The sequence below is a fragment of the Felis catus genome, chromosome D3, assembly GCF_018350175.1.
Source record: "Felis catus isolate Fca126 chromosome D3, F.catus_Fca126_mat1.0, whole genome shotgun sequence".
Taxonomy (NCBI): domain Eukaryota; kingdom Metazoa; phylum Chordata; class Mammalia; order Carnivora; family Felidae; genus Felis; species Felis catus.
The window spans coordinates 70,486,343-70,511,347 of record NC_058379.1 but is presented as its reverse complement, the minus strand read 5'-3'; the positions used below and the strand labels follow the sequence as shown (position 1 = coordinate 70,511,347).

At 40.7% G+C, this 25,005-nt stretch overlaps 1 protein-coding gene across 1 annotated transcript; it reads left to right on the top strand.

Annotated features, from left to right (window-relative positions):
• Positions 1-2,562: 2,562 nt before the first annotated feature.
• Positions 2,563-23,976, top strand: MEX3C (mex-3 RNA binding family member C). Its single transcript, XM_023242005.2, has 2 exons — positions 2,563-3,745; positions 20,942-23,976. Exons 1-2 carry the CDS (start codon positions 2,998-3,000, stop codon positions 22,165-22,167), a joined length of 1,974 nt encoding a protein of 657 aa, XP_023097773.2. The 5' UTR covers positions 2,563-2,997; the 3' UTR covers positions 22,168-23,976.
• Positions 23,977-25,005: the final 1,029 nt, after the last annotated feature.

Here is a 25,005-nt window from a genome sequence, read left to right as displayed (position 1 = left end):
CCCAAGCATATATTTAGAGCAGAAGCAAATCTTAAATTTGCTTCCTAAACAAAATTTAATACAAGACAAATTTAGACCCAAATGGGAAGGTCCGTGAGCTTCAATATCGCCTACCTTGTTCATAAATCACGATATTGATCAAGTATAAGTTAATGCATGAATGCATACATTTGTGTATGGGAACTTAATGAAACCTCATTTATTACGTGAGAATGAAGCAGAAAGCAATTTTTATATTATGAACACTTAAGTTAAACCATTTAGCATTTTAAAAAATCTTAGCTGAGTGGACCTTCCCTGTATGAATCTATTCTTCACATCTCTCCCTCTCAGAAGAAAACTGTTTGGCAGAGGATCACTCCCGCTTTTGCTTTGGGTCCTTGGGAAGAGAACTTAGGACCCAGGCATGAGCATTACATGACAACTCATGGAAAGAGGTGGTGAAAGGAACTTCCAAGAATTTCATTTGTACTTCTACGTATTTTCTGCCAATGACCAACGTATTCTGGGAGTGGCCACTGCATATTTCGATTTTCACCCTTGATGAGATTTGCTTTGCTAGATGACCTACCCTTCAAATAATGATTATTGTTTAAACTGAAATATCAGACAGCAAATATACAGTATTTGTATATTCTATTAAGTAAATGTTGAGTTATACGAGCTATTCACTGGTATATTATTAAGATGTTGTGAAATAATATGTCCTTGGGGCATATCTCACAAAGGGTGTAGGTGTAATAAATCAGTGAAAACTGTACCTAATTGGGAAGGTAGGGGAGAAAAAGATCACTTTTCGGTACAGTTAATAGCAAATTCCTTCTGTAAACCCAAAACCACACCCTAGATTAGTGTTCTCAACCCTGGCTGAGCTTCAGAAGAACCTGTGTGGCTTTTTAAAAACATGTCCACTCCAGATCTAGTAAATCCAAATACCCAGAGTTTGCCTCTCCCCGCTCTGCATTTATCTTTTTTTAAAGCCCTTCTTGACTTTGATGTACATCCAGGGGTGAAATCACTGCTCCAGAGCTTAGATCTACAAATAAGTTGTTAGAGAAGCAACATACAGAATATGAGGTCTAGGGAAACCTTGGAGTAACAGGGAAGTTTCAGTCTTAGCTAAAATTCTCTAGGCCTTTGATTGGAGGGGTGGGGTAAATTAGAGTAAGGATTGTGCAGGTAACCGTAAGGGATCAAACAAGAGAAAGAGAAGACATAGTTTATAGCTTTCTCTTGTACTGGCTTTGGAACATTCTAGACAACTTAGAAGAGTAGGTGCTCAATTAAAATTCATTCATAAGATCTGAGTTTGAAGCAAGATATCATAAATAAATCCAATGTAGAAAGGGTCCCAAGTTATAATTCAAAAATCAAGAGGTCCAGAGGTCCTTGTACTTAGTACTTAAAATATGACTAGTGTGAAGCGAACTGAACTGAGATATGCTAAGTGTATGCAAGAGTAAAATACACACCATTTTCAATGACTGAAAAAACTATAAAACAATTCACTAATAATTTTATATCGATTGTATGTTGAAATGACATTTTAAACATTGAATCAAGTCTACTATTTCTTCTCATTTTTTCTAATGGGGCCACTAGAAACCTTAAAATTACACTATGTTACTCACATTATATCTCTTAGGGCAACGTGGGTTAAGATTGACCTGGGGAGACCCAACTGGTACCTGGGGTAGGGGTGGGGGTTATGGCATGGCCTAAGATGCTGGAAAGTAATAGGCTTGGTTTTTAACAAGCCATTTAAGAATAAACCTCTTAGAAAAGATAGCACGGTCCGGAATCACCCGGGCCATACTGTGGGAAGACGCTCTCGTCTAGGAGGAAACAATGACTTAATTTCCTTGAAAAGCCCCAAAGATCGAAAGTTCGGCCCATCAAGGCTCCCGCAGTAACCCAGCGGCCTCCTGGCACTGGAAGCCTGGCCAGCCAGGCGTGGGAGGGCCCTGCCCGGAGGGAGGAGCGCTCCCGGGTCGCTCAGGGAAGGCCCAGAAGCCACGCGGCTCAGCAAACCACCCCCACGGCTGGATAGGAGGACACTTCACTGGCCCCTCCTCCGATGACTCTCCCTAGGCCCTTATCCTGGGAGAAGGTAATCTCGTTCTCAACCCGGGGAAACAACGCCCACCGTGCCCACGACTACCCCACTCCAAGGCCGCTCACACAGTGCCCGAAAAGACCCGACCCTTGTGGGCAAGTGGGACGAGGAGAAAGGTAGAAACCTAGCTGTGCGCTGCAGCTGCACGCGCCTGCGCGAAAACCCCTACTCGGCCCCAGTTCCAGCCTGTTACAGCGCCTTCGTCCCTCCTACTTTTCCCCGCCCCCTCCTGGGTACGTCACAATGAGTGACGTGTAAAGCGAACAATCACAGTCCCTCTCCTCGTGAGCCAGTAGGGACAGGGGAGGGAGGGGAGGGGGGAGGGGAGAGGACGGAAGGAAAAGGCTTCGGGGACTGGCTTGTCCCGGTCACCCAATCAGAGAGCTCTGGGGAGGAGTGGGGCGGGGCCCGAGAAGAGGGTGGGGGAGTGGGGCTAGGGAAAGGCATTAGAAGGCTGCGGGGAGCAGAGGGCGGGCTCCCAGAGATTAAAAGCAGCCAATCAGAGCTCGCCGGCTTCTTTCGGAGAGCGGCGTGGGGCGTCGCCGCCGCCGCGCGCGCCGGGGGCTGGTTAAGGCCATGAAACAAAAGAAACCCTGAGAGGGGAGCCGCTGCCACCTCCAGCAGCCCGCCCCGCTGCCGTCCCCACCCACCCACCTAGTTACCTACCTCTGCCTCCTTCCTCTGCCCCTCCACCCCGCCCTCTCCAGTCTCCGGGCGGCCCTGGCGCTCCTCGGCCCGGGTCGCCAGCCCCGCCGCCTCCCCAGAGGAAAGGTGTTTGCGCGCTGAGCAGGGCCCGAGCCCTGTCCGCCATGGGGCTCGCCGCCCGCCGCGCCTGACCCGGCCGCTGCCGCCGCCGCCGCCATTGACAGCGCGCCGCCGCGATGCCGAGCGGCAGCTCCGCGGCCCTGGCCCTGGCGGCGGCCCCGGCCCCCCTGCCGCAGCCGCCGCCGCCGCCGCCGCTGCCGCCGCCCTCGGGCGGCCCGGAGCTGGAGGGGGACGGGCTCCTGCTGAGGGAGCGCCTGGCCGCGCTAGGCCTCGAAGACCCCAGCCCGGCGGAGCCCGGCACCCCGGCGCTTCGGGCCGCGGCGGCGGCGGCGCAGGGCCAGGCCCGGCGGGCGGCGGGGCTGTCTCCGGAGGAGCGGGCTCCGCCCGGCCGGCCCGGGGCCCCGGAGGCGGCCGAGCTGGAGCTGGAGGAGGACGAGGAGGAGGAGGAGGGGGAGGAAGCGGAGCTGGACGGAGACTTGCTGGAGGAGGAGGAGCTGGAGGAGGCAGAGGAGGAGGACCGACAGTCGCTGCTGCTGCTGTCGCCGCCCGCGACCGCCACCTCCCAGACCCAGCCGATCCCGGGCGGGTCCCTGGGGTCGGTGCTGCTGCCCGCCGCCGGCTTCGATGCCCGGGAGGCGGCCGCGGCGGCCGCGGCGGCGGGGGTGCTCTACGGAGGGGACGATGCCCAGGGCATGATGGCGGCGATGCTGTCCCACGCCTACGGCCCCGGCGGCTGCGGGGCGGCGGCGGCGGCCGCCCTAAACGGGGAGCAGGCGGCCCTGCTCCGGAGGAAGAGCGTCAACACCACCGAGTGCGTCCCGGTGCCCAGCTCCGAGCATGTCGCCGAGATTGTCGGTCGCCAGGGTGAGTGCGGCGGGGAGGAGGGGAGTCCAGCTGGGCATGGCCCCGGGCGTGGGTGGGGGAGCCGAAAGAGGCGAGCTCCCGGCTGCAACATTGAACCCGGCGAGTCCCCCAAATCCATCGCGAAGGGGTCTGCGAGGAACCGTGGGTAGATAAGATGAGAAGGTGGGTCACCTTGCGAAAACCCACGGCATTCCGCTCGTTTTGCATGGTGAAAGGTGTTAAGTTTCTCGAGGCACCCAATCCGGTGGTGTTCACTTAACTCGGGCTGTATTCGTGGAACACCAGGCTGGCGTGGCACCAAAAACCTCAGTGAGGTGGTAAAAGGTCGGGTCGGTGGTGGATTCGGTGTTGTGCACGGAAAGCTGCGAGATTGCAAGTTTGCGCAGCCGACAGTACCCAGCTAGCTCACCTTAGGGAGCAGCTTGTTGAGACGAAGAAATTGACAGGAATGGAGGCTTTGTACAAGAGCTCAGTCGAGAGGGAAGGGGATGTTCAAGTGGTGGGTAATGCCATCACCCCCCTCCACCCCTCCGCTATTCAGAAACTTAGCTTTTGAAGAGCAGCCTAACTCTGTCGATCTTTTTGTATTCCCTTTGATACATTTTAACTCTCGAAATGCCACCTTGGCTGTCTTTTAGAACTACTCTAGTGGACACGATGAAGAGAAAATGGACAGTAAGGTAATTGAGTTAAGGAACTCTATGCGATTATACAGTTTTCAGTAAATTCTCTTCACTTGCCAGCACACCAGCACTGCAGACAGACTCCTCCCACATTGTTCAGACAAAGGACCTATGTCTCAGATTCCAGGAGTAGATTTGTGAAGGTGGGGGAAGGGGATGCCCAGAGTACCTCTGTAACCGACATTTTTAGGGAAGGTCCTCTGCTCTTTAGTATAGCTTCCCCCCAGCCCCTCCCCCCCAATACTAAAGGAGTAAATACTACCCCAGCTGCCTTATTTCAATATAGCTTAGCCTGGTTGATGCATGTCTCTTTACTGTTAGGTTGAGAGCATTGTTGGGGTCAAATAAAGAGAAATAATGGCGCTGCTGCTTAAATGATCTCATCTTTCCCAAGTGGTCTAAAGTACACATAAATAAGAGGTCTGTGGAAATGGTTTCAAATGTCAGAGTTGGCTCATTTCTTACCTCGGATTTTAATAAGAAAAACCCGTCTGAAATCTGGATAAAGGAGATAGCTTATTTCAGACTGCCTGATGACTAGTACTTTAAAGGCACTGTTCGAAGCTGGTACCATTCAATTGAGAATTTATTCCTATAGTTTGGTAAATAAGATTCAGAGGCCTTGTTTTTGTTTTGTTTTGTCTTGTTTGGATGGGCTTGGGGGGCTTTTTTGTTCTTTGTTTTGCCATACTTAAGATACTAATCTAGGAGAGCGCTGTTTCACCTTACATAGAATAAAACTGTAACATCTCAATTTATAAATCCAAAATGAGTTGGCCATTCAATTAAGTACATCAAGGAATTGCTATGTTTCAAGCTTCTGTTTTGCCAGGTGAGGGTTTATGGCAGTTGGGAATGTGAGGTTGATTCAGACAAACTTGCTGCCCTTAAACTAGGAGTCTAATAAACAGTGGAATGGCACTAAACTAACATGTCGTTTAATGGCACTCACTGTAGTGAGTGTGTGACAAACAGACATGGCTTGTGAGAACATCAACCCTGTAGGGACTTGGAGAATGGATAGGACTTAAATGGAGATGAAGAAGAAGGACTGAGGAACAATGTGAGGAAAGGTGTGGAGGAATGATCTCTAAGTATGATCAGAAAGTTTTGGGGGTTTTGTTTTTGTTTTTGTTTTTGATACTTGGGGGTCTTAAAAGGAGTGTGGCGAAAAGAGGCTGGGAAGGTGTCTATTCAGGCCAAAGTACGAAAAACTAAATGTATACTAGGATTGCACTGCCTGAGCACAAGTTGCTTCAGTGTGCTTACAGTTTAGGATAACAAAAGAAAAGAACATTTACATTATTTGCCAGTTTGACTAAGGACAAGATAATGATATCTTTTGTATATTTAGTTAAATACAAACTTTTGTTCTTTTCTATATTTAAAGCACGAAAAAATGATCCCTAATTGCACAGACTGTTGTCTTTATACAAATCCATTATTTAAAAGTAAACTGAATTCATTCTGAGTTTTTATTTTGTACCATCTCCTGAATTACAGCAAATGAGATAAAATCTTTAGTTTTTCTGGGCTGTGCTCATTGGTTAATAAGGAAATGTGGTTCTATTTATGTCTTAGGACATGGAGACAAATTGCTGACTATTCTCTTGCACTTAATATTTCCCAGAGCTGACAGTCCTGTTAAAAGGATGTCATCATCCGCTATCTTATCTTAAGAGCAGAAAGTCTTGTCCCCCTTTTCCTGTTCTGAACCATGCACCTAGTGGATCATTGACCCCTTCCCCATCTCCACCCGGCAGCCAGCACCATAACAAAACCTGTAAAGTGTGTTCCCACTCCCACCAGGAACAAGGCAACTTCTAATGTTTGCATCCTTCTATAGGGTGGTAATTTCTCTTTTCTCCAAGCGAATAAATGGGGCAAATCACTTAATTTATTTGTCTGCTTTGGATGAACTAAACTTTCATTCTTAAGGATTATCCATTCCTGCCATTTTATTCATTACCTAAAGTCGTAATTGTCTGTTTGTCATCTCTTAATTGGTTTTGGAAATAAATATGACACAGATGGAGACATTTCTGACTTCAGCTCTGAAGCAAAGGGTAGGACAAATGGAATTCTGAGTCATATAGACTAGAACTCATGTAGATGGCCTCTGGTTCCAGTCTCTTTAAAAAAAAAAAAAAAAACCCACTGCTTTTGATAGTGATGAAAGTTGTCAGTGTTGACCTCATATTTGCACTCCCATATTTGCAAATGTTAAATTGGCCCCATTTTTTTAAGATTTGCATCTCATATTGAAACCAATAATACTGTAAAATAAAGCCATGAGCTAAATAAAGGGGCTTTTTGATAAGCACTGAAGTTTTAGAATATGGGCTAGAGATTAAACCTGACAATAGACTTGGGGAGCCTGGGTGGCTCAGTCAGTTAAGTGTCTGACTCTTGATTTAGGCTCAGGTCATGATCTCATACAGTTTGTGGGATCAAGCCCCACATCAGGCTCCATGCTGACAGTGCAGAGCCTGCTTGGCCTTCTCTCTCTCTCCCCGTTTCTTTCTGCCCCTCCCCCCGTTCGTGTGTGTGTGCGTGCATGGCTGTGTGTGTCTCAAAAATAAATGAAGTAAACTTAAAAAAAAAAAAAACCTGACAACAGACTTAAAATTTAAACTTTTGTTGAACATAGTACCCACAAGACACATTCGCAGTGGTTAATATGAGGTTTAATGTACAGCCATTGATATCCAGTTAGGTTAAAAAGTGAGTTAAAATAAATTCTATACCCATTCTTAACTACATTATAAGTGAATATTGAATGTCATATATTCAGTTGTCTTAGAAATTTGTAACATAGGGGGTGTATGTTACTGTTTAAGCTTAACATGGGTCTTCATCTGTTTTCAATAATGACTTTATATGTATGTTGTTCTCTTGCCTCATAGCCTGGAAGAGTTGTCTCCAGCTTTTTTTGATTGTACATCCTGTCAAAAAAATTAATCTTGTACTTCCAAAGTTTGTATATTTATGTTTGAATGATATGTATCTGATATATACTATAAAAACATGTAAAAAATTTAAAGAATGAGGTAACAGTGGAAATTGGAGTTCTATTTTTTTTGTGTCTACACTCTAGTGGGCTCTGTACCTTTGGCTGTCACTGAGCTAGACCCCTTCGGACATTGCTTTCTTCTTTATTGAGCTACTCTGTCTCCACTGATTTCCCAGTGGTTATTTGTGTGGTCACTTTTGAAATAATGAATATGTTACATTGTTTCAATATCTCATAAACACATCCTTATGACAATTTTCCCCATTTTATTAGGGTAGAACCACTCTTAAGTTTTAACATAATTGAAATAAGGTATATGCTTATTTGTGTATGTTTGTTCAAAAGAAAAAGAGAAACTTAGGTCATGCCATACATAAATTCCCTATTCAAGAAGAAATACACATTTCTTGAGGAGAAACTGTTTCAGAACAACGCTAAAGTACATTATCTTTTTCTTTTATGGGGTAGGGGGGATTATTGGCCTTCTCTTTGCCAGGTACCATAATCCTTCTAGGCCGTTATCCCCATTTTATGGGTGTAGAAACTGAAGCTCCAAGAGATAACTTGCTCCAAGAAAAAAAAGTGGAACTTGGATTTAGACCAGTTTGTTTGACATCAAAGATTAAGTTGCTGCCTCTGTATTCAAGCATCCTGCTCAGGAAGGTTAATGATATTTGAGTTAATTTCTTCCCTAATCTTTGGGATACTGTATTTCTAGTATAGATAACTTCAAATATCCTCACTCTCCAAATTGATTTACTTAATAAAATTTTGATGTCTCTGCTACCCAGAAGGCACAGTTATCATTCTAATATTCTCCTTCTCATATACCTAACTAAAAATTCACTGTTGTTTATTGTTCAGAAAGTTAATTTGTGTTATATACCTACTAGCTTTACAAAGCTTATATTGTAACTTCTAGGCTTTAAAATTTAAATTTAGTTGATAATAGTTTGTTAGCTCTGGGACCATTGGGAAAGGTTCAATTATTGTTTTGCAAATGGGTGGGGAATCTACTGCCTTTTCTTCCTGGCTCATTCAGCTAATGAACTATTTGGATTCACTAGGAGGAAATGGAAAATAAGGTGGTAATACAAGGGTGTATTTTCTACTCCCTGGTTACCAACAATCTAAAAATGATCCAGGGAGTCAAGTATGCGGGAACTGTTACTCTGTTAGAGATTCCTGTTTAGGAAAATTTTCAACAAAGTTTATGGGTTGCAATTCTACGTAGCTCTTCTTATATCTTAAGTTTTCAAGGAAAGATAGTATTTAGTTATAAGATAGTGCTTAATATTTTGTGGATTTGGTTTTGAATGAATTTGATATTTGTGCAGATTGAAAGATTTGATACTTTTGCCTTAAACCGAATACAAAAATGTTCAGAATATATGTTTTAATATAAAAAACTACCCAAATTCCCTCAACAGTCTCCGCTCAGCTGTGGTATATTGGAAAGAGTCTACAATCAGAAATTTAAATTTCTAAATTTGATTACTCTGTGCCAGTAACTCACTTTGTGATCTTGGACAAGTCACTTAAGCTCCCTAGGCTTCAGATGCCTCTTCAGCTGGATGTAACCTTATCGATAATACCTCTAGAAACTGAATGATACAAATAAATGGAAACACATGAAACTTTAAGCGATAAGTACATACTGTTTTTGTTGAGTTAAATCTGAAATTAAGTCGAACCACTTTTTAATCTCATTTACCTTTCTTGGCTTTAGCAGTTTCACACATTATATTCTTCTAACGTGTAACAACTAGAACCATCTGATGTCTGAGTGCCTTCTGGCTACACGGCACTTCTGTCTGGATAGATTTGAATTATGTTGTGATGACAACGAACCCCAGCATCTCAGTATTAAAACAATAAAGGGTAATTTCTTATTTGCAGGGGCTCTGCTCATTTCAGTTATTCAGGGACACGGGCCAGTGCAGTGGCCACCATCTCAAGTGTTAGCTGGTCTTCCCATGTGCCAGCGAATAAGAGACAGTAGCATAGGACATGCTGGTCTTTAAATGTTAGACCCGGAAGTAATAATTACATCTCCTGTTTTGTTAATCAGAGTAAGTCATGGGGCCACACCTAACTTCAAGTAGGTAAGAAGGTCCATTACAACCATGTGTCCACAGAAGAGAGCCAGAATATTACTGAACAGCTATAGTGACTACCACAGTATTATTTTATGATCAAAGGGATTGTTACAGAATTTTTAATGTAATTTAGGCCATGTAGAATTTTTGAAGTTGAACTCCAAATGAAAAAATAAGTAACAATGTTCATAAGAGACTAAATAGGTAAGTGTATTTGCAGTTTAAAACCTCCTTTAGGAAACTCCAGGTAGATTATGGAAGATCTATTTTAAAACCCCATTGATCTTCAGGTAATTCCAAAGTGATAGTTTTTATTATTATTATTATTGTTGTTATTATTATTAAACTACATCTTAATACCTCCCTGATGGCTTTTAGACCATAATTTCTGAGTTTACTTTTAACTTTTTTCCCCATGCCACCATTAGGTACCATATGGACATTTTTAAAGATTAAATATGATATTTAAGCTTTTAAAATAATTTTCTAGTATTAGTATTACCAAGTCCAACTATACTACATTGAATATATGCACAGCCTAGTGCCATTTGGACAGTTCGAGTCTTTATTCTATGATTGAGCACTGCATAACATTAGAACCTCTTCCGTGCCAGTGTTTGGGATTTAAGAACAATTCATGTGGGCATGGTTTGTTGCCTTTGTCCAGTAAGCAAAAGTTACAATTCATTATATGCAGAGAATCCTGATTTGACTACAAATAAAGTACCATGGAATAATAAGATTGGCCTTGAAATTATAAAGACAGTCCTTTAATGAAAACTGCAGGTGTAGTTCAAGATTAGCGTGAAGTAGTTGATCTTTTGGACACCATTGGAGGAGTGTAGGGAGGGAATAGTTCCAAACAACTAAAAAATTTCCCAGAAGGGTTGCTATTATTAACAGTATTTACATTTCAGGCTGACCTTTTTATTACTGTCCCTTTTTCCTTACCACTCATCTTCCCTTTGACATACCTTCTCCCTTGCCATCAGTACCATTTTAATGTACTATAGGAAAGGACATTGGAACTTGGGAGTTTAGAAAAAAACTTGTTAAAGGCTTGGTTTCACCATTTGTTGCCTGTGACCTTGGACAAATCACTTAACCTTACTGAGCATTTCTTGTGGGAAAAAAAACTGTTCCAATGACTTGTTCTTCCTGGCCCCTTCCATCCCCCACTTGTTGTTGGGATCAAGTTTGAGAAGATGTCATTAGTACAGATTCATAGCACAATTGAAAGTACAGACATAATAAATTATATATGAGGCAGGGTAAAGTTTATAAATCTTCTGCTAGATTTGTACTCTGAGCACATACTACGTTGAAACTGAAAATTGTCACTTTAGTAAGTTTTTCCCAGGGTATACCACTAACTAAATGGTCCACAGTATATATTTTTTTTAAAGTTTACAAATGAATCTGATTATTATATGGTACCCAAATAGAAGTAATTCTAAGGTTTCTATTAACATCCTCTAAAGCGCATGATCCTAATTTTAAAATCCCCAGTTAGGAGAATTGTTCTAGCTTTCTTCTCTAACTTACACCCTTATCTAGGTGTTTCAGCTTTGGTGAAAGGCTAAATATGAGCCTTTTTTTTTTTTTTATTATCAAGTATTTCAGTTCTCTTGTCTAAGTGAAAAAAGAAGGGGAATTTTAGATTTTGTTTAACTCCTTAAGAATCTACTAGAAAAATAAGTTAGGTTGAGAGAATGGTGTATTTTAAGAGTTATTAGTTCATAATTTTGGGCAATTCTAGGCTTCAGTTTTCTTCATGTATAAAATGAGGTTGAATTAGATTATTTCTTAGTGCTCTCACATTCTGATTTTTGTCCAAAAAGAGTCCCTACAATCATGCAAAAGTATACCAGATTTCAGATTCCCAGTTAGATTGACTTCAACATATCCCCTCCAAGTTCAGTAAAGTTGATAATATTTCAGCATGCTTTATATAATCAAAATGTTAAGTTTTATCTTCAGGAGATAAATCCTTTAAGTGTTTTCAACTTCCTATAGAAAATTGATTCAAAGTCAAACAACTTTTTTTTTTTTTAAATTATAAACCTTCAAGTGTGTGAGACAGTGTATCGGCTCATTTGATCCATTCTTATTCCCACCATACAGATAAGGAAACAGATCTATGGGGATATAAGTAACTTACCCAGGGTCTCAATCTCATGGAATTGGAGACTTAAACACTGCTATCTCAGTAAGTGGTAGAACAAGCAGACAAAAAGATCAGCAAAGATACAGAAGGTTTGAATACTGTCTACAATATAAGAAGAGAGACTGATATCTGTACATGAACATGTGTAGACATCAGATCATTCTGGTGCTTGAAACTGATACAAGTCAGTAAGAGCAGCACTGAATCTTGGTCATCTTTGCATCCTTGATAAAGTACCCAAAGCAAGGTAGATGCTTGTGATGTTTATTGTATTTAACTGGATTGTTGGATTAGACTTGCCATTTTACTATTCCTGTTTTAATTTCCATATTGTGGTAATTGGGGTTTTCTTCCCTCTTGCTTTTATCCCCAACCCTTTATGTAAGGAGCCAGTCAACCTGAACTTAATTTGGAGCTTTGTTTTATGGCCAGTAGCAACCTTCTTGATTTAAGGCATTAAAAGTCAATAATAACAAAACTAAAATCACAATAATGAAGCTGTTTGAAGTGCTGACAGAATGATGATATCTACAGTGAGACTGTATTCACAAAAAATTTGAGGATTTTGACTAGAAGAGCTACAAGGACACTTCACTTGAACTCTAGAAAGGAAAGCATTTATGATACTGTGCATTTATGAATAGTTTGCATTGCTGATCTAAACAATGTAACTGTTGGGTTAAGTTAGTATGCATAAGAAACACTCTCTTATTGGGATTTAGCTGATATCCATCAGTCTTTGAAAACATAATACCGAAATTGAGTTCCTGTAAAGTTAAAGGAGCTTTTGAATAGTGTGTCTGGACTATCCCTCAAGGAATAGGATCCCCTCTTAATTCTAATATATCATGAAACATGAAATAATATGTTCCTCCAGTGCTTTTAGAAAAAAATAGTATGGAGTCATAAGAGGCATGTGGGGTTGTTAAGACAACGTGGGTTTGAGATCTGACTTTCCCGCTGGGAGATCTTGAGCAGTTCAGGTTCTTTCCTGCCCTTCTTAAAGCACTGGTATGATGATTAAATGGGAATAAATCTAGACAAGTTTGGAAAACTGAAAAGTGTGCTACAGATTTTTATTTTATCATTATTATTTCAGGAAATACTTGAAGAGTGGTTGGGCATGGTTGGGTAGTCTTGTAAGTTACCCTTTACTGGGGAGCCAGGGTGGGGTCAGTAGGTTAGGCGTCTGACTTCAGCTCAGGTCATGATCTCACAGTTCATTTCATGGGTTCGAGCCCCGCATCAGGCTCAATGCTCTCAGCAGAGCCCACTTCAGATCTTCTGTCCTCTTCTCTCTCTGCCCCTCCCTCCCTCACATATGTGTGTGCTCTTTCTCTCTCAAAAATAAATACTTAAAAAAAAAGTTACCCTTTACAGAGCCACCTACTTGAAAAATGGGCATTGTAATAAGCATTTTTAATACATGATTTCATTTAATCCTTGTAAGAACCAAGTGAGAAAAGTATCTTTAATCATAGTTCCTCACCCATGAAGGAAAGATAAAGGTTTACTGACCTGCTAAAGTTCACAACGCTGGTTAGTGATCATCCGAAGTCAATGTTCCCAACCATTATTACTCAACCTACTTTTCCTTGAGGAAAGGAAGAAAAGATATATGTGTATGAAATAAGGTAGTATCTGATTGTCCCAAGTTCTTTTATGACTTTAAAAAAGAAACAGTGATTTTTTCCTAGGAGAAGAGGGACTTGGTCAAAAATGTAAGCATCAGAAAGGACCTAGAGCATCAGAAATGTAAGCATCAGAAATGACCTGACATTGAAACCAGGAGTAGAAACGGGGTGGGGGGGGGAGAAACTGGTGATAGACTTAAGACCCAGGCCTTCAGATGATCAGTATTTTGCTTCTTACATTGTTTCCTTTAAACTATGCCTTGGAAGATTCATATGTGGTAGCAGTAATAATGAGTCTGCACCTTTACTAATAGCACCTTGTACTATTTTGAGTTCATAGAGCCAGCCTTCACATGTACAGCCTCATCTTCCAAACAGCCATGGTTGTTACTCAGAAGCTATAAGGTGTGGAGCAGAAGTACTATGGGTTTTCCACATTATTTAGGGAAGTATCTGAGCAGAGACAGAAGAGGAACAGGAGGAACAGGGCATGTTTAGGAGATGATAAAGTCTAGAAGAAGCTGGGTTATGGCTACTCGATGGGAGAGAAGTGGGGGAGGGGGGTAGCGGGTGGTTTTAATGTCAGGCCAAGGAGTTCTGATTTTCTCAAAGGTAAAAGAGCTACTCACAGAGTTTCATTCCCCCTCCTTATCTGTGTGTCTGTGTGTCTGTCTATCTATCTATCTCTTTATAAATGTTTATTTGTTCTGAGAGAGAGTGAGAGCCTGCAAGCAAGGAAGGGGCAGAGAGAGAGAGAATGAGAATCCCAAGCAGGCTCAGCACTGTCAATGCAGAGCCACCCAACTGAGCCATGCAGGCGCCCTACCACCACCACGACTTATTTAAAGTGTGTGTGTGTGTGTGTGTGTGTGTGTGTGTGTGTGTGTGTACTACACCGCTATCCTAGTAGGATTCTTTTCCCTTAAAACAACACTCTTGGGGAGAAGTTTTGAATAAAGGTACATGCCAAGGATGACCCAAAGTGGATATATACACATAATGCAATTTTGGTGTTTAGCTTTCTCAAGTCACCTTAAGTTAAGGTATATGTAGCTAATTTATGAAGTGAATGGAAAATACAATGAACTTCTAGAAAACAAAATGCTCTGTGAAAAATCAGCAATAGCTCACATAACATTTGGGGCTTGTTTCTTTAAAAAAGAAGAAGAAGGAGAAGGAGAAGAAGGAAAGAAAAAAAAATGGGCATGTGGTGGCTCAGTAGGTTAAGTGTCCAACTCTGTTGATTTTGGCTCAGGTCATAATCTCACAGTTCCTGGGATCAAGCCCCTCGTGGAGCCCTCTTGGGATTCTCTCTCTGTCCCTCCCCCACGCGCACGTTTATGTTCTCTCTCTCTCTCTCTCTCTCTCTCTCTCTCTCTCTCCCTCTCTCTCCCTCCCTTCCTCCCTCCTGCTCCCTCTCTCTCATAATAACTAAACATTAAAAAAAAAAAAAGATTCTTTGCCCCTACAAGATGGAATTTAAACCCCTTGCTGTCATTGAAGATGTGTCCACCTTTCGCTGTGTGTGGTAACTTTGGCAGCATGAGAAATCTAAGGCAGATAGTAAGCAAAATTAAAGAACAGAAAAAGATTTCTGGATTGAGCCTTCCATTTTCCTTCCAGCTTCTAGAGTCCACCTACAGTGTCCTGCCAGAAGGCCTCCCTAGGCAGTTCACAGTGGGGACTGTTGGCTTGTTCGCAGGCTATCCAGAGCACATCACATCTCTCTACTACTTTCAGTTAAACTTTTCTTTGATAACCCCCACCCCACCCCCAGTAAAAGAACATTTGGCATTGCAGCCCTTCTTACACATGTTGTACTGAAATATTTGGAACATGTTGAGTTTTGTTATTGTTTTTAATTTTAATTGTTGTTTTTAATGTTGCTTACAGCCTATTAAATTGATACTGCAACCCCAGGTTTGAGAAACCCCGAACATCCATCGTTTCAGTTCTTTTTCTTCCTTTTAACTCCTCTCCCAGCAATGAGAGAGAGACAGGTGCCTCTTAACTGCTGAGGCCTCTGGCAGGAGAGGTTCTCTTTACTCTGCAGAAGCAAGGCGGGACCGGACCTCTGCTCACCAGGGAGCAAAAAGGCCATGAATCTGGCCACAGCTCCAGGGTTTTAAGGCAAACCCAGCCCCAGCCAAGTGATATAGATAGAAAGGGGAAATGAGTTCTTATACTAGGGCTAGATTGGAGACTTTTTCATTTGGGGGATTTACTTCCAAATCAAAACAGAATTACAACTATAAAACTTTGTGCTATCCTAGTTCTTAACATTCTACACATTCTACATCTACACATTCTGGTACAAAGCTTGACATCTGTTCTTTTTATCAGTAGCTGTAAGAAGACCATGGTTAGACCTCACCTCTTAGAATTAAAAAGCCTTGTTCAGATTTCAGGTTATGAAATCATTTACCCTGCAGTTCATACAATTTAAAATAATGTCAGTACTAGCCAAAAGTCTAATGAATATATATGCTAAGTCCAGTAAAATGTGTCATTTCTTTATATTTTAAAAAACTTTTCTGGTTTAATCATACTTCTTGGAAAAAAACTAATGCATTTGTACGGTTCAAAATTATTAAAATAGTAAAGTGTGGAGGAAAATTAAGGCTCCCTTCTACCCTGTCCCCCTAAGTGAACCAGTTTTATGACTGCATTGTATTCCATTATATAGCTGTACTGGCCTCATGCTAATATAATTAAGTAATATAATACAAAGGTCATTTTATACCTGTGCAAGTATTTCTGCAGGATCAGTTCTATGAGTGGGACTGTAGGGGCAAAAGGATCCATGCAGTTGTAATTTTGATAAATAATACAAACTGCCCTTGGGCAGTTCATACTCCCAGCAACTAAATATAAAGGTCCTTTTCCCTGTTCTTAGTAGCACTGTTTTTGATACTTGTTTTGATATTTGATATTCTTATAGGTGGAAAAAGACCCTTCAGTTCACATGGAAATGGGAATTTTCATGTTTCGTAGCCATTTGTAGATTTCCTTTTCTGTGAACAGTTTCTTTTATTTTTTTAAATTAGGTTTTGGTGTTCTGATACGTAGGGCAGGTATATGTATGTATGTAAGAGAGAGAAATTAGCCATTTGTGGTATAAGTTGTAAATAATTATTTCTTTAAATTATTTTTGGTGACTTTTGCCATGCAGCATATTTTTTAAGTGTAATCTAATTTATCTGTACTTTTATGGCCTCTGAATTTTATGCCACTCTGAGATTATAAATTCTTCAATGATTTTTTAAATATCTTAGACTTTGCTAATAGAAACTTAATCTAAAATACTCTAAAAACCTTTGACCTCCTTCACCTATAAAATAATAAAACAAGTTTGTTTTTTCTTTAGTTTGTGTTGCCTATTTAGAAGTCTTCCTAGTCAGATTGTCCCCAACTTTGTTATATATATATATATATATATATATATATATATATATATATATATTCATTCCTAGAAATCATGTGTTGGTTGTTTGAACCTCAGTGTATATGTTCCTATAGAAACAACATTATGATTGATGAGGTTTCCTGTAGTCCTAATCCACATTGAGGCTATTGTGTTAAAACTGTCTTAGAAAATTTAGGAGAGAGAAGAAATACATTCTTTTATTTTTGTTGGCAGTGGCTTAGAGGGGCTGGGCTTTGCTACCTTCCCATTACCTCCTCTGACCTGGAAGACCGAAATAAGTACACAGTCCTTTGGGGCAGGGTAGGCCTATCTGACTCCCCTATCTCAGAAGTGGTCCCCACTCAAAATATTTGTCTTCAGTCCTCCAGAGCCAGTTATTAAACACCTCTTTGTTAGTACCGGCCTTAGGCCAGATAGCATTCTGGGTACCTTTAGGCATATTTTCTTCCTACTAGGTATTAAAAAGTGTTGTATCATGCCACTGATGGTTGCTTCTAGTCTCAAAAGTATTTATTTGGAGAAGTTTACTTAATTCAATTTTCTAGTGGTCAGTATTAGTAAGGATTGAGAGGAACTAACCTCAGACTCTTTGGTTATTTCTCTCTTTGTCCTTAATAGAAATTCCCAGTGTTTTTCTGCAGGATGAACAGGACCCTCTTTGTTAGAAATGTGATTCCAGCAGACTGCCTTCTTGTTAAATTGTAGCCCAGAGTATCTGAATAATAACAATAACTCCCCTGGATGTATAATGTGAACAGTTAGTTATTTGTTCACATCACAGCCTTTTAGAATTTCTTAGATAGCTCTCCATCAGTCACATATTGGCCAATGGAAAGTGCTCTCGGTTCACAGCCCTAAGCAACATCTTTTGTGCTGAAAGAGGGAGTCTTCTGAAGATTCAGTCTATATAAAAAAATAGATATGGAAGTTTTATTGCTCGTGTCTTCTAATTCACTCTCTATTGTGGAGCAAAAGCAGTAGCATTGCCTTATAGTCAAAAGTAACACTATCAAGTCAATCTTCTTGTAGTTCTCACTATCAACTCAATCTTCTTGTAGTTCTTTATAAATGTAAATTTACAGCAGCACTATTTATTCATTCATCCGTTCATTTGAGAGAGAGAGAGAGCATGTACAAGCAAGGGAGAGGGGCAGAGGGAGAGAGAGAATCCCAAGCAGGCTCCGTGCCCAGCACAGAGCCCAATGCGAGACTTCATCCCACAACCATGAGATCATGACCTGAGCCAAAATCAAGAGTTCAACGCTTAACCGACCAAGCCACCTAGGCACCCCTACAGCAGCAGTCTTTGTAGTTAAAACTTTCGAGTTTTACAGTAGCATAAATTCAACTCATTGAAGTAATTTCTTGATTGCCCCCAAGCCACCTCCTCCCCTTGGCCCTTCTTACCTTATCCAGTTACTGCACTAAATGCTTTCCTTGCAGTTTTGCTTTTAGCCCCTCCCTGCCAAATCTTCTCAAATGAGTATCTTTGAATTAGAGTAATCTTGACTCTCAAAGTGTTTTTATGATAGGCACCTAGGATCCAGCAGTGAGAAAACAAGCCATTTCTTTGTAAGTTTTACAGTTTGTTGAAAGGGGGAATAGGTGTGGGTTAAGTTCCAAAAATCCAATGGTAGGTTGAAGAAAGTTGTGTTGCATATGTTACAATTGAAGTTAGCATAATCAGTTCCCTTCAACAAAGTTGCATTAGCAATGTGGGGCTAGAAGATGAAAGTCTTGAAAAGCTCAGCAAAAAAAAAAAAAAAAAAAAAAAACCTTACATTCAAAGCAATATGTATAAGAAAGGCCCAGTGTTTATAAAGGAAACCAATCTTTGTTTCAACACGTGCTGTATGGGCGCCCTAAAGGTATATACTTCTAGTCAACCATTCAGTGGTTTGGGAATGCTTATGCTTAGAAGGGTACACAAAGCAGTCCTGAGGGATAGGAACCTTTGTAGAGGATGAGGCATCTAAACTAAAATATGAAGGCCAGCAGGAATTAAAAAGCAAGCAGAGGTGGGAGTAAAGAGGCAAGGACAAAGGAACATTCTAGTCACAGAAGCAAGGGAGCATGGGTAAGGAGTTTAATACGGTAAGAGCACACTGCAGAGTTACAGAAGTGAGGAAGGAGAAAAAGCAAGTGGTAAAGAGATAGATCTAGAGAGAGGTAATCGGGTCCCAGGTAAAGAGGGGCCTTGTGTGCCAAATTGCTTGGACTTTATCCTTGTGGTAAAAGGGAGCCATTAAAGCACTTTATGCAAAGAAGTGATCATGTGATCTGTGCTTTATTTAGAAACCATCATTTGATTAAAATGAATATAGCCAATGGGTTGGAGTGAGGTGGGACTGGAGGCAGGGAGACTTGGGGGAGGAGGAGCTTTTACAGTTAGCAGGTTAGAAATGATATATGTAAAGACTCAGTTTGTATGTGTTATGAATTCATTGGGGGCAAAAAAGGGAGGAAAGATTTAAGAAAAAGACCACCCCCAAAGTGTGACATGTGTCTTTAAGAGCAGCTGGCCTTAGGGTACCTGGGTTTCTCAGCCAGTGACTCTTGATTTTGTCTCAGGTCATGATCCCAAGGGTCAAGCCCCGCCCGCGTCAGGGTCTGTGTTGAGCATGGAGCCTGCTTGGGATTCTCTTTCCCTCTTTTTCTCTCCCTCTCTCCCCTATTTGCGCGCGCTCTCTCTCTCTCTCTCTCTCTCTCTCTCTCTCTCTCTCTCTCTAAAACAAACAAACAAACAAACAAACAAAACCTGTCCTCTTCATTTTGAGGAACCTAGATAACATAATATATTCATGAGAACAGATGTATTCTAGCAAGCTTCATGGTAAGATCTTTGAAAACTATAACCCCATGGCTCAGTTGTCCATTTAACACTTTAAGTTACACTTTGAAGCCCTCTAATCTCATGTAGTTGGTTCTGGTAATAGGTGATTGCTCTAAAAAGTCAATTAAAGAATTAATGGATTGTCATGTATGTGCATCTCTGATATTTTATTTTAACTTAAATGCATTTAGGATTTGGGGCCAAAACCTTTCATTTGAGAGTGGGTCTGCCAATCTGAGTAGTCTTTTAATAAAATCCATCCAGTGCCCATATTCCATACGATTTCCAATATGTTTCTTTTGAATTTAGCAAGAACTTTACAGTGAGTGCAGCATCATTCTGTGTTAGTTTTTTACCCCAGGCCTTTACAGTCGTCTCACTCATGCATAATTCACCGTTCTCTTCTTTAAGGTACATATATTTATTGAGACTTTCAAAAATAATCATCTTAATTTTCATACAAGTACAGTGTCTTTTTGCATTCATGTTTCACTGGTTTTTGTGTCATAGTTAATTGAGTTAGTGCTTGCGTACAACTAGAATAAGCAGTTATGGGGATACCTTACTTAGTAAGCCTCACATTCAACTGATGGCAGCAGATGTGAGACAGCCTTTGGGCCATGAGCATTTTGCTCATCAGGTGAGTTTACAGAGGAAAGAGTAATGTTAAAAGATGACAATTAAGTGGAAAGCTGTTAAAGAACTTCTGTTTTATAGTATAGTTGTATGAAATTTGAGATTCTCGACTGACAAAAAGACCATAGATTTTAAGTTAGACTGGGTTTAACCGTTTTCCTGAGCTTCATTTTCCTTATCAATAAAAGTGTAATAATCAAGTTCTTAGGGTTCTTGTATAGATTGAATGAGACAGTAGATGGTCAGTGTCTTACATATGCATTAGTGGTTTTTTCTTTGCCACCAACATCCTGCAAGCGAGCTAATTATTACCGTTCTGAAAGTCAGACCTGCTTGTGGTCTAGCTTGCCTGTACAGAGGATTTCGTGCATCATTTGCAGTGACTGATAACAAGGGAAAGGAAACAATTAGCATGACTTCTAAGATCTCCTGGTAGAGGCACCGCCTCTTCCTAAGTGAAAGACCAGGTCACAAGTATACCGGAGGACCAGGGAGCATTTGTGGAGTTAGGAAAGCTTTCTCATCTAGTGATAAGTTTTTATGATGAAGAAAAACTAAAATTAAAACAACAACAGCAACGACAACAACAAAAACGCAGCTGTCCAGAAGCAGACATTTGGCTTGCACGGAGCTTTCTGTGATTTGTCTTTATCAATATTATTGACATAAATGTTGATTCTTATGAAATATGTTCTTTCTAACAGGTTGTAAAATTAAAGCACTGAGAGCCAAGACAAACACATATATCAAGACACCTGTTCGTGGTGAGGAGCCCATTTTTGTTGTCACTGGACGGAAAGAAGATGTTGCCATGGCCAAAAGAGAGATTCTCTCAGCTGCAGAGCACTTCTCCATGATTCGTGCATCTCGAAACAAAAATGGCCCTGCCCTGGGAGGATTGTCGTGTAGTCCAAATCTGCCCGGTCAAACCACGGTTCAAGTGAGGGTCCCCTATCGTGTCGTGGGATTGGTAGTTGGACCGAAAGGAGCAACTATTAAAAGAATTCAGCAGCAGACCCACACATACATAGTAACCCCAAGCAGAGATAAGGAGCCTGTCTTTGAAGTGACAGGGATGCCCGAAAATGTCGACCGAGCGCGAGAAGAAATAGAAATGCATATTGCCATGCGTACAGGAAACTATATTGAGCTCAACGAAGAGAATGATTTCCATTACAATGGTACCGACGTAAGCTTTGAAGGTGGCACTCTTGGCTCTGCGTGGCTCTCCTCCAATCCGGTTCCTCCTAGCCGCGCAAGAATGATCTCCAATTACCGAAACGATAGTTCCAGTTCTCTGGGAAGCGGCTCCACAGATTCCTACTTTGGAAGCAATAGGCTGGCTGACTTTAGTCCAACGAGCCCATTTAGCACAGGGAACTTTTGGTTTGGAGATACACTACCATCTGTAGGCTCAGAAGATCTTGCGGTTGATTCTCCTGCCTTTGACTCTTTACCAACATCTGCTCAAACTATCTGGACCCCCTTTGAACCAGTTAACCCACTCTCTGGCTTTGGGAGTGATCCTTCTGGTAACATGAAGACTCAGCGTAGAGGAAGTCAGCCATCTACTCCTCGTCTGTCTCCTACGTTTCCCGAGAGCATTGAACACCCACTTGCTCGGAGGGTTAGGAGCGACCCACCTAGTACAGGCAACCATGTCGGCCTTCCAATATACATCCCTGCTTTTTCTAATGGTACCAATAGTTACTCTTCTTCCAATGGTGGTTCCACCTCTAGCTCACCTCCAGAATCGAGACGAAAGCACGATTGTGTGATTTGCTTTGAGAATGAAGTTATTGCTGCCCTAGTTCCATGTGGCCACAACCTCTTCTGCATGGAATGTGCCAACAAGATCTGTGAAAAGAGAACGCCATCATGTCCAGTTTGCCAGACAGCTGTTACTCAGGCAATCCAGATTCACTCTTAACTATATATATATACATAAATACTATATCTCTATATGGACTCGTAAAGGCATGGGTATAATGGTACCCCCAGTAAACTTCCTAATGAATTCTTATGACTGTTATCAGGCTTTATTGGGATTAGGCTAAAGTTGTTAGTAAACTTATAAAAGGCTGCTATGGTAACACTAAACCTAAGTGGTCTCTTGTCTATTAGTTTGGTTTGAATTATTAATACTATCCTGTAGACCCAGAGACATAGCTTGTATAAGAATTGCTAAAACTGAAGTTCAGCTTGGCTGAGTGAAGATAATCATAGGTTGTGTGGCCTATGAGAAAAGTATATACGTCTAGATTTCAAAACAGTGGGTCCCAAAGCCTAACCACATTAAGAGTTTATGGAGGGTACTTGGCATTACAGATGATTCAGACACTTCCAGTGCTGCCTTCTTTACACTGCCAGTTTTGACAAAACAGGTTCGTTTTTTATTTTACAACAACTTATGCCTAATTCTGCAGGATTGCAAGTAACTTTTTAATGCATTGTGATTACTTATTGGTAATAATAGGGCTGATGGCAGTTTACTCGATCACTGGTTATAATTTGGGACAAAAACTGCTACATTGACCTTCATCTCGCCCAGAATGCTCACGGCTGGTATGATCATTGGATCAGGAATGCAATTGTGTCGATTGTGAATTCCTACCCATTGCCTCCCTCGGTGAATGTGGAAATGACCACCTGGGTTTTCCCATTTCGGGAAGGGCTTTGGGATGCACCTATATTGGCTAATAATTGAGGATGCGAACATTCCATTCATTAGTCTGATCAAGCTGTTGATTAATTTTTAGACTATAGATCAAAATGTGAAACATTTTATGTTCAATCCATATTTGTCTTGCACATTATAAATATATTTTTATTTTTTAGTAATTTAGGGGAGGGGAGGGAGAGAGGGATAATAATGCCCTTAGCATAATTTACAAAAGCAGCTGTGATGACCTTCAATCAGTTTACTTCATTTCAAAACTATTTCCAATCACGAGGAAAGATTTCTTTAAGATACACTTTTACATTTCACCTGTGGATGTCTGTAACTTCATCCTCAGTATGTTCCCAAATCTGTGCTGGCATTGAAAGGACAAAAACAATATACTGGTGGGTTTTTCTACTAATTATTTTTTGAAGCATTATTTTCCCAACACAAAAGAGCTTTTTTTCTCAATATAACAAAAATTGAAAATCCTATGTGTATTGAATAGTAAATAGACAAATTTTATTTTTTATTTCCACTTGAAGAGTTACATTTCGTATAAAAGTTTACAAATAACGGTTTTTATTTTGATTTTTTCAGTATAAAAATTGCCTTGATGGCATATTATGATGTAATGCTAACTGCTTGTAGGATAGTTAAATGTCAGTATTGAAACCTAATCTTTAGCTGCCGTCTTGTAGATACGAACGAATGTTCACCAAGCATGTATTTTGTATTTTGTTGCATCGTACACTGCAACTAATAAGCCAAGGAATCGACATATATTAGGTGCGTGTACTGTTTCTAAAAACCACAAACTAAGAATGATAAATTATCAATATAGTTTAGTATTTGCTAATTTTACTACACTCTTTTGTTATGTATATGTAGGGAAGTCATAGGGATTATAAATTCAATTTGAGTAAAGTTTAAAACCATATATTTTATGATAAAGGGCCTTTAACTTAAGATGGCCAAAGCACTGATATTATATATTTGCTGTAAAGAGAATTATAAGAGTTTTATTTTTCTGATATTAAAAGTTACTTAATAAAGACTTGTTTCCATTAACTTGAATGTATTCTCCCTGGTGTTTTTCATGCCATCATTAGTTTAGACTGGAAGATAGCCATTTACCAAAACTGAGCATGTCTATTACAGAACTGCCCCTCTCACACGCCAGCTACCTGTGTTCCTTCTTGCAGTGGTTTTTGTTAGTGTGTTCTTAGTGTTAAATGTGTCACTTAGGCTCCTACCCAAATTTAGCTTTTCCCTTAAATGAGTGTTACATTATGGTAAAATTAGAGATTTAGCTAGTGTTAGATTGGTCGCTTGTTTGTGTAGTTGACCACAAGTACATTAGACAAAACAGTAAATGACTTTTTATACACTGACGTTAACTAAAATCCTGAATCCATTTAGACTCTATTCAGTTTCTATCCTTTGTTACAGGTTTTTATCTTTTTATCACTAAATCTAGAAAAACAATTTCTAATACGAAGGTAACAAGTTTTTAACTTTCAGTTGCTTAGTACCTTCTGAAAGGTTTGTGGTTGATAAGAATATTACTCCACTAATGAAACAATTTGATACTGATTAAATTGTTGCCATTTGTTACAAAACAAAAATAAAGACCTCTCTAAGATGTTTTAAAGAAACCAAAATTCTGTTCATTCTTAGATTGCACAGCCATAGTAAGTCCTTCCATACTAGGTGTTGGACAAATTCTGAGGCTGTGCTAGGAGACTGGAAAACATAGATTTGACGATGGGTAAGATCACTGCCCTGGAATTACTTTGCTAATTTTAGGATTAATCTCTACAAGGGCGAAATTTTGGGGTGTGTTACAGTGCCAGGTTCTGTCCCCCCGATTCGCGGTTTTCCTTTTCTGCCATTTCAGTGACCCATGGTCAGCTGCTGTTGGTCTGGAGACAGACACCTGACTTCATCTCGTCACGTAGGCATTTTATCATCTCTCATCACGAAAGAAGGGGGATGTTCTGAGAGAGAGAGACCGCATTTACATAACTTTTATTGCAACATATTGTTATAATTGTTTTTATTCTTGTTAATCTTTTGTGTCTAATTTATAAATTAACTTGATCG

Coding starts and splice junctions, on each gene's coding strand:
- MEX3C (XM_023242005.2), top strand. CDS start 2,998: ATGCCGAGCGGCAGCTCCGCGGCCCTGGCCCTGGCGGCGGCCCCGGCC. Junction 3,746..20,941: donor CGAGATTGTCGGTCGCCAGG/GTGAGTGCGGCG, acceptor TCTTTCTAACAG/GTTGTAAAATTAAAGCACTG.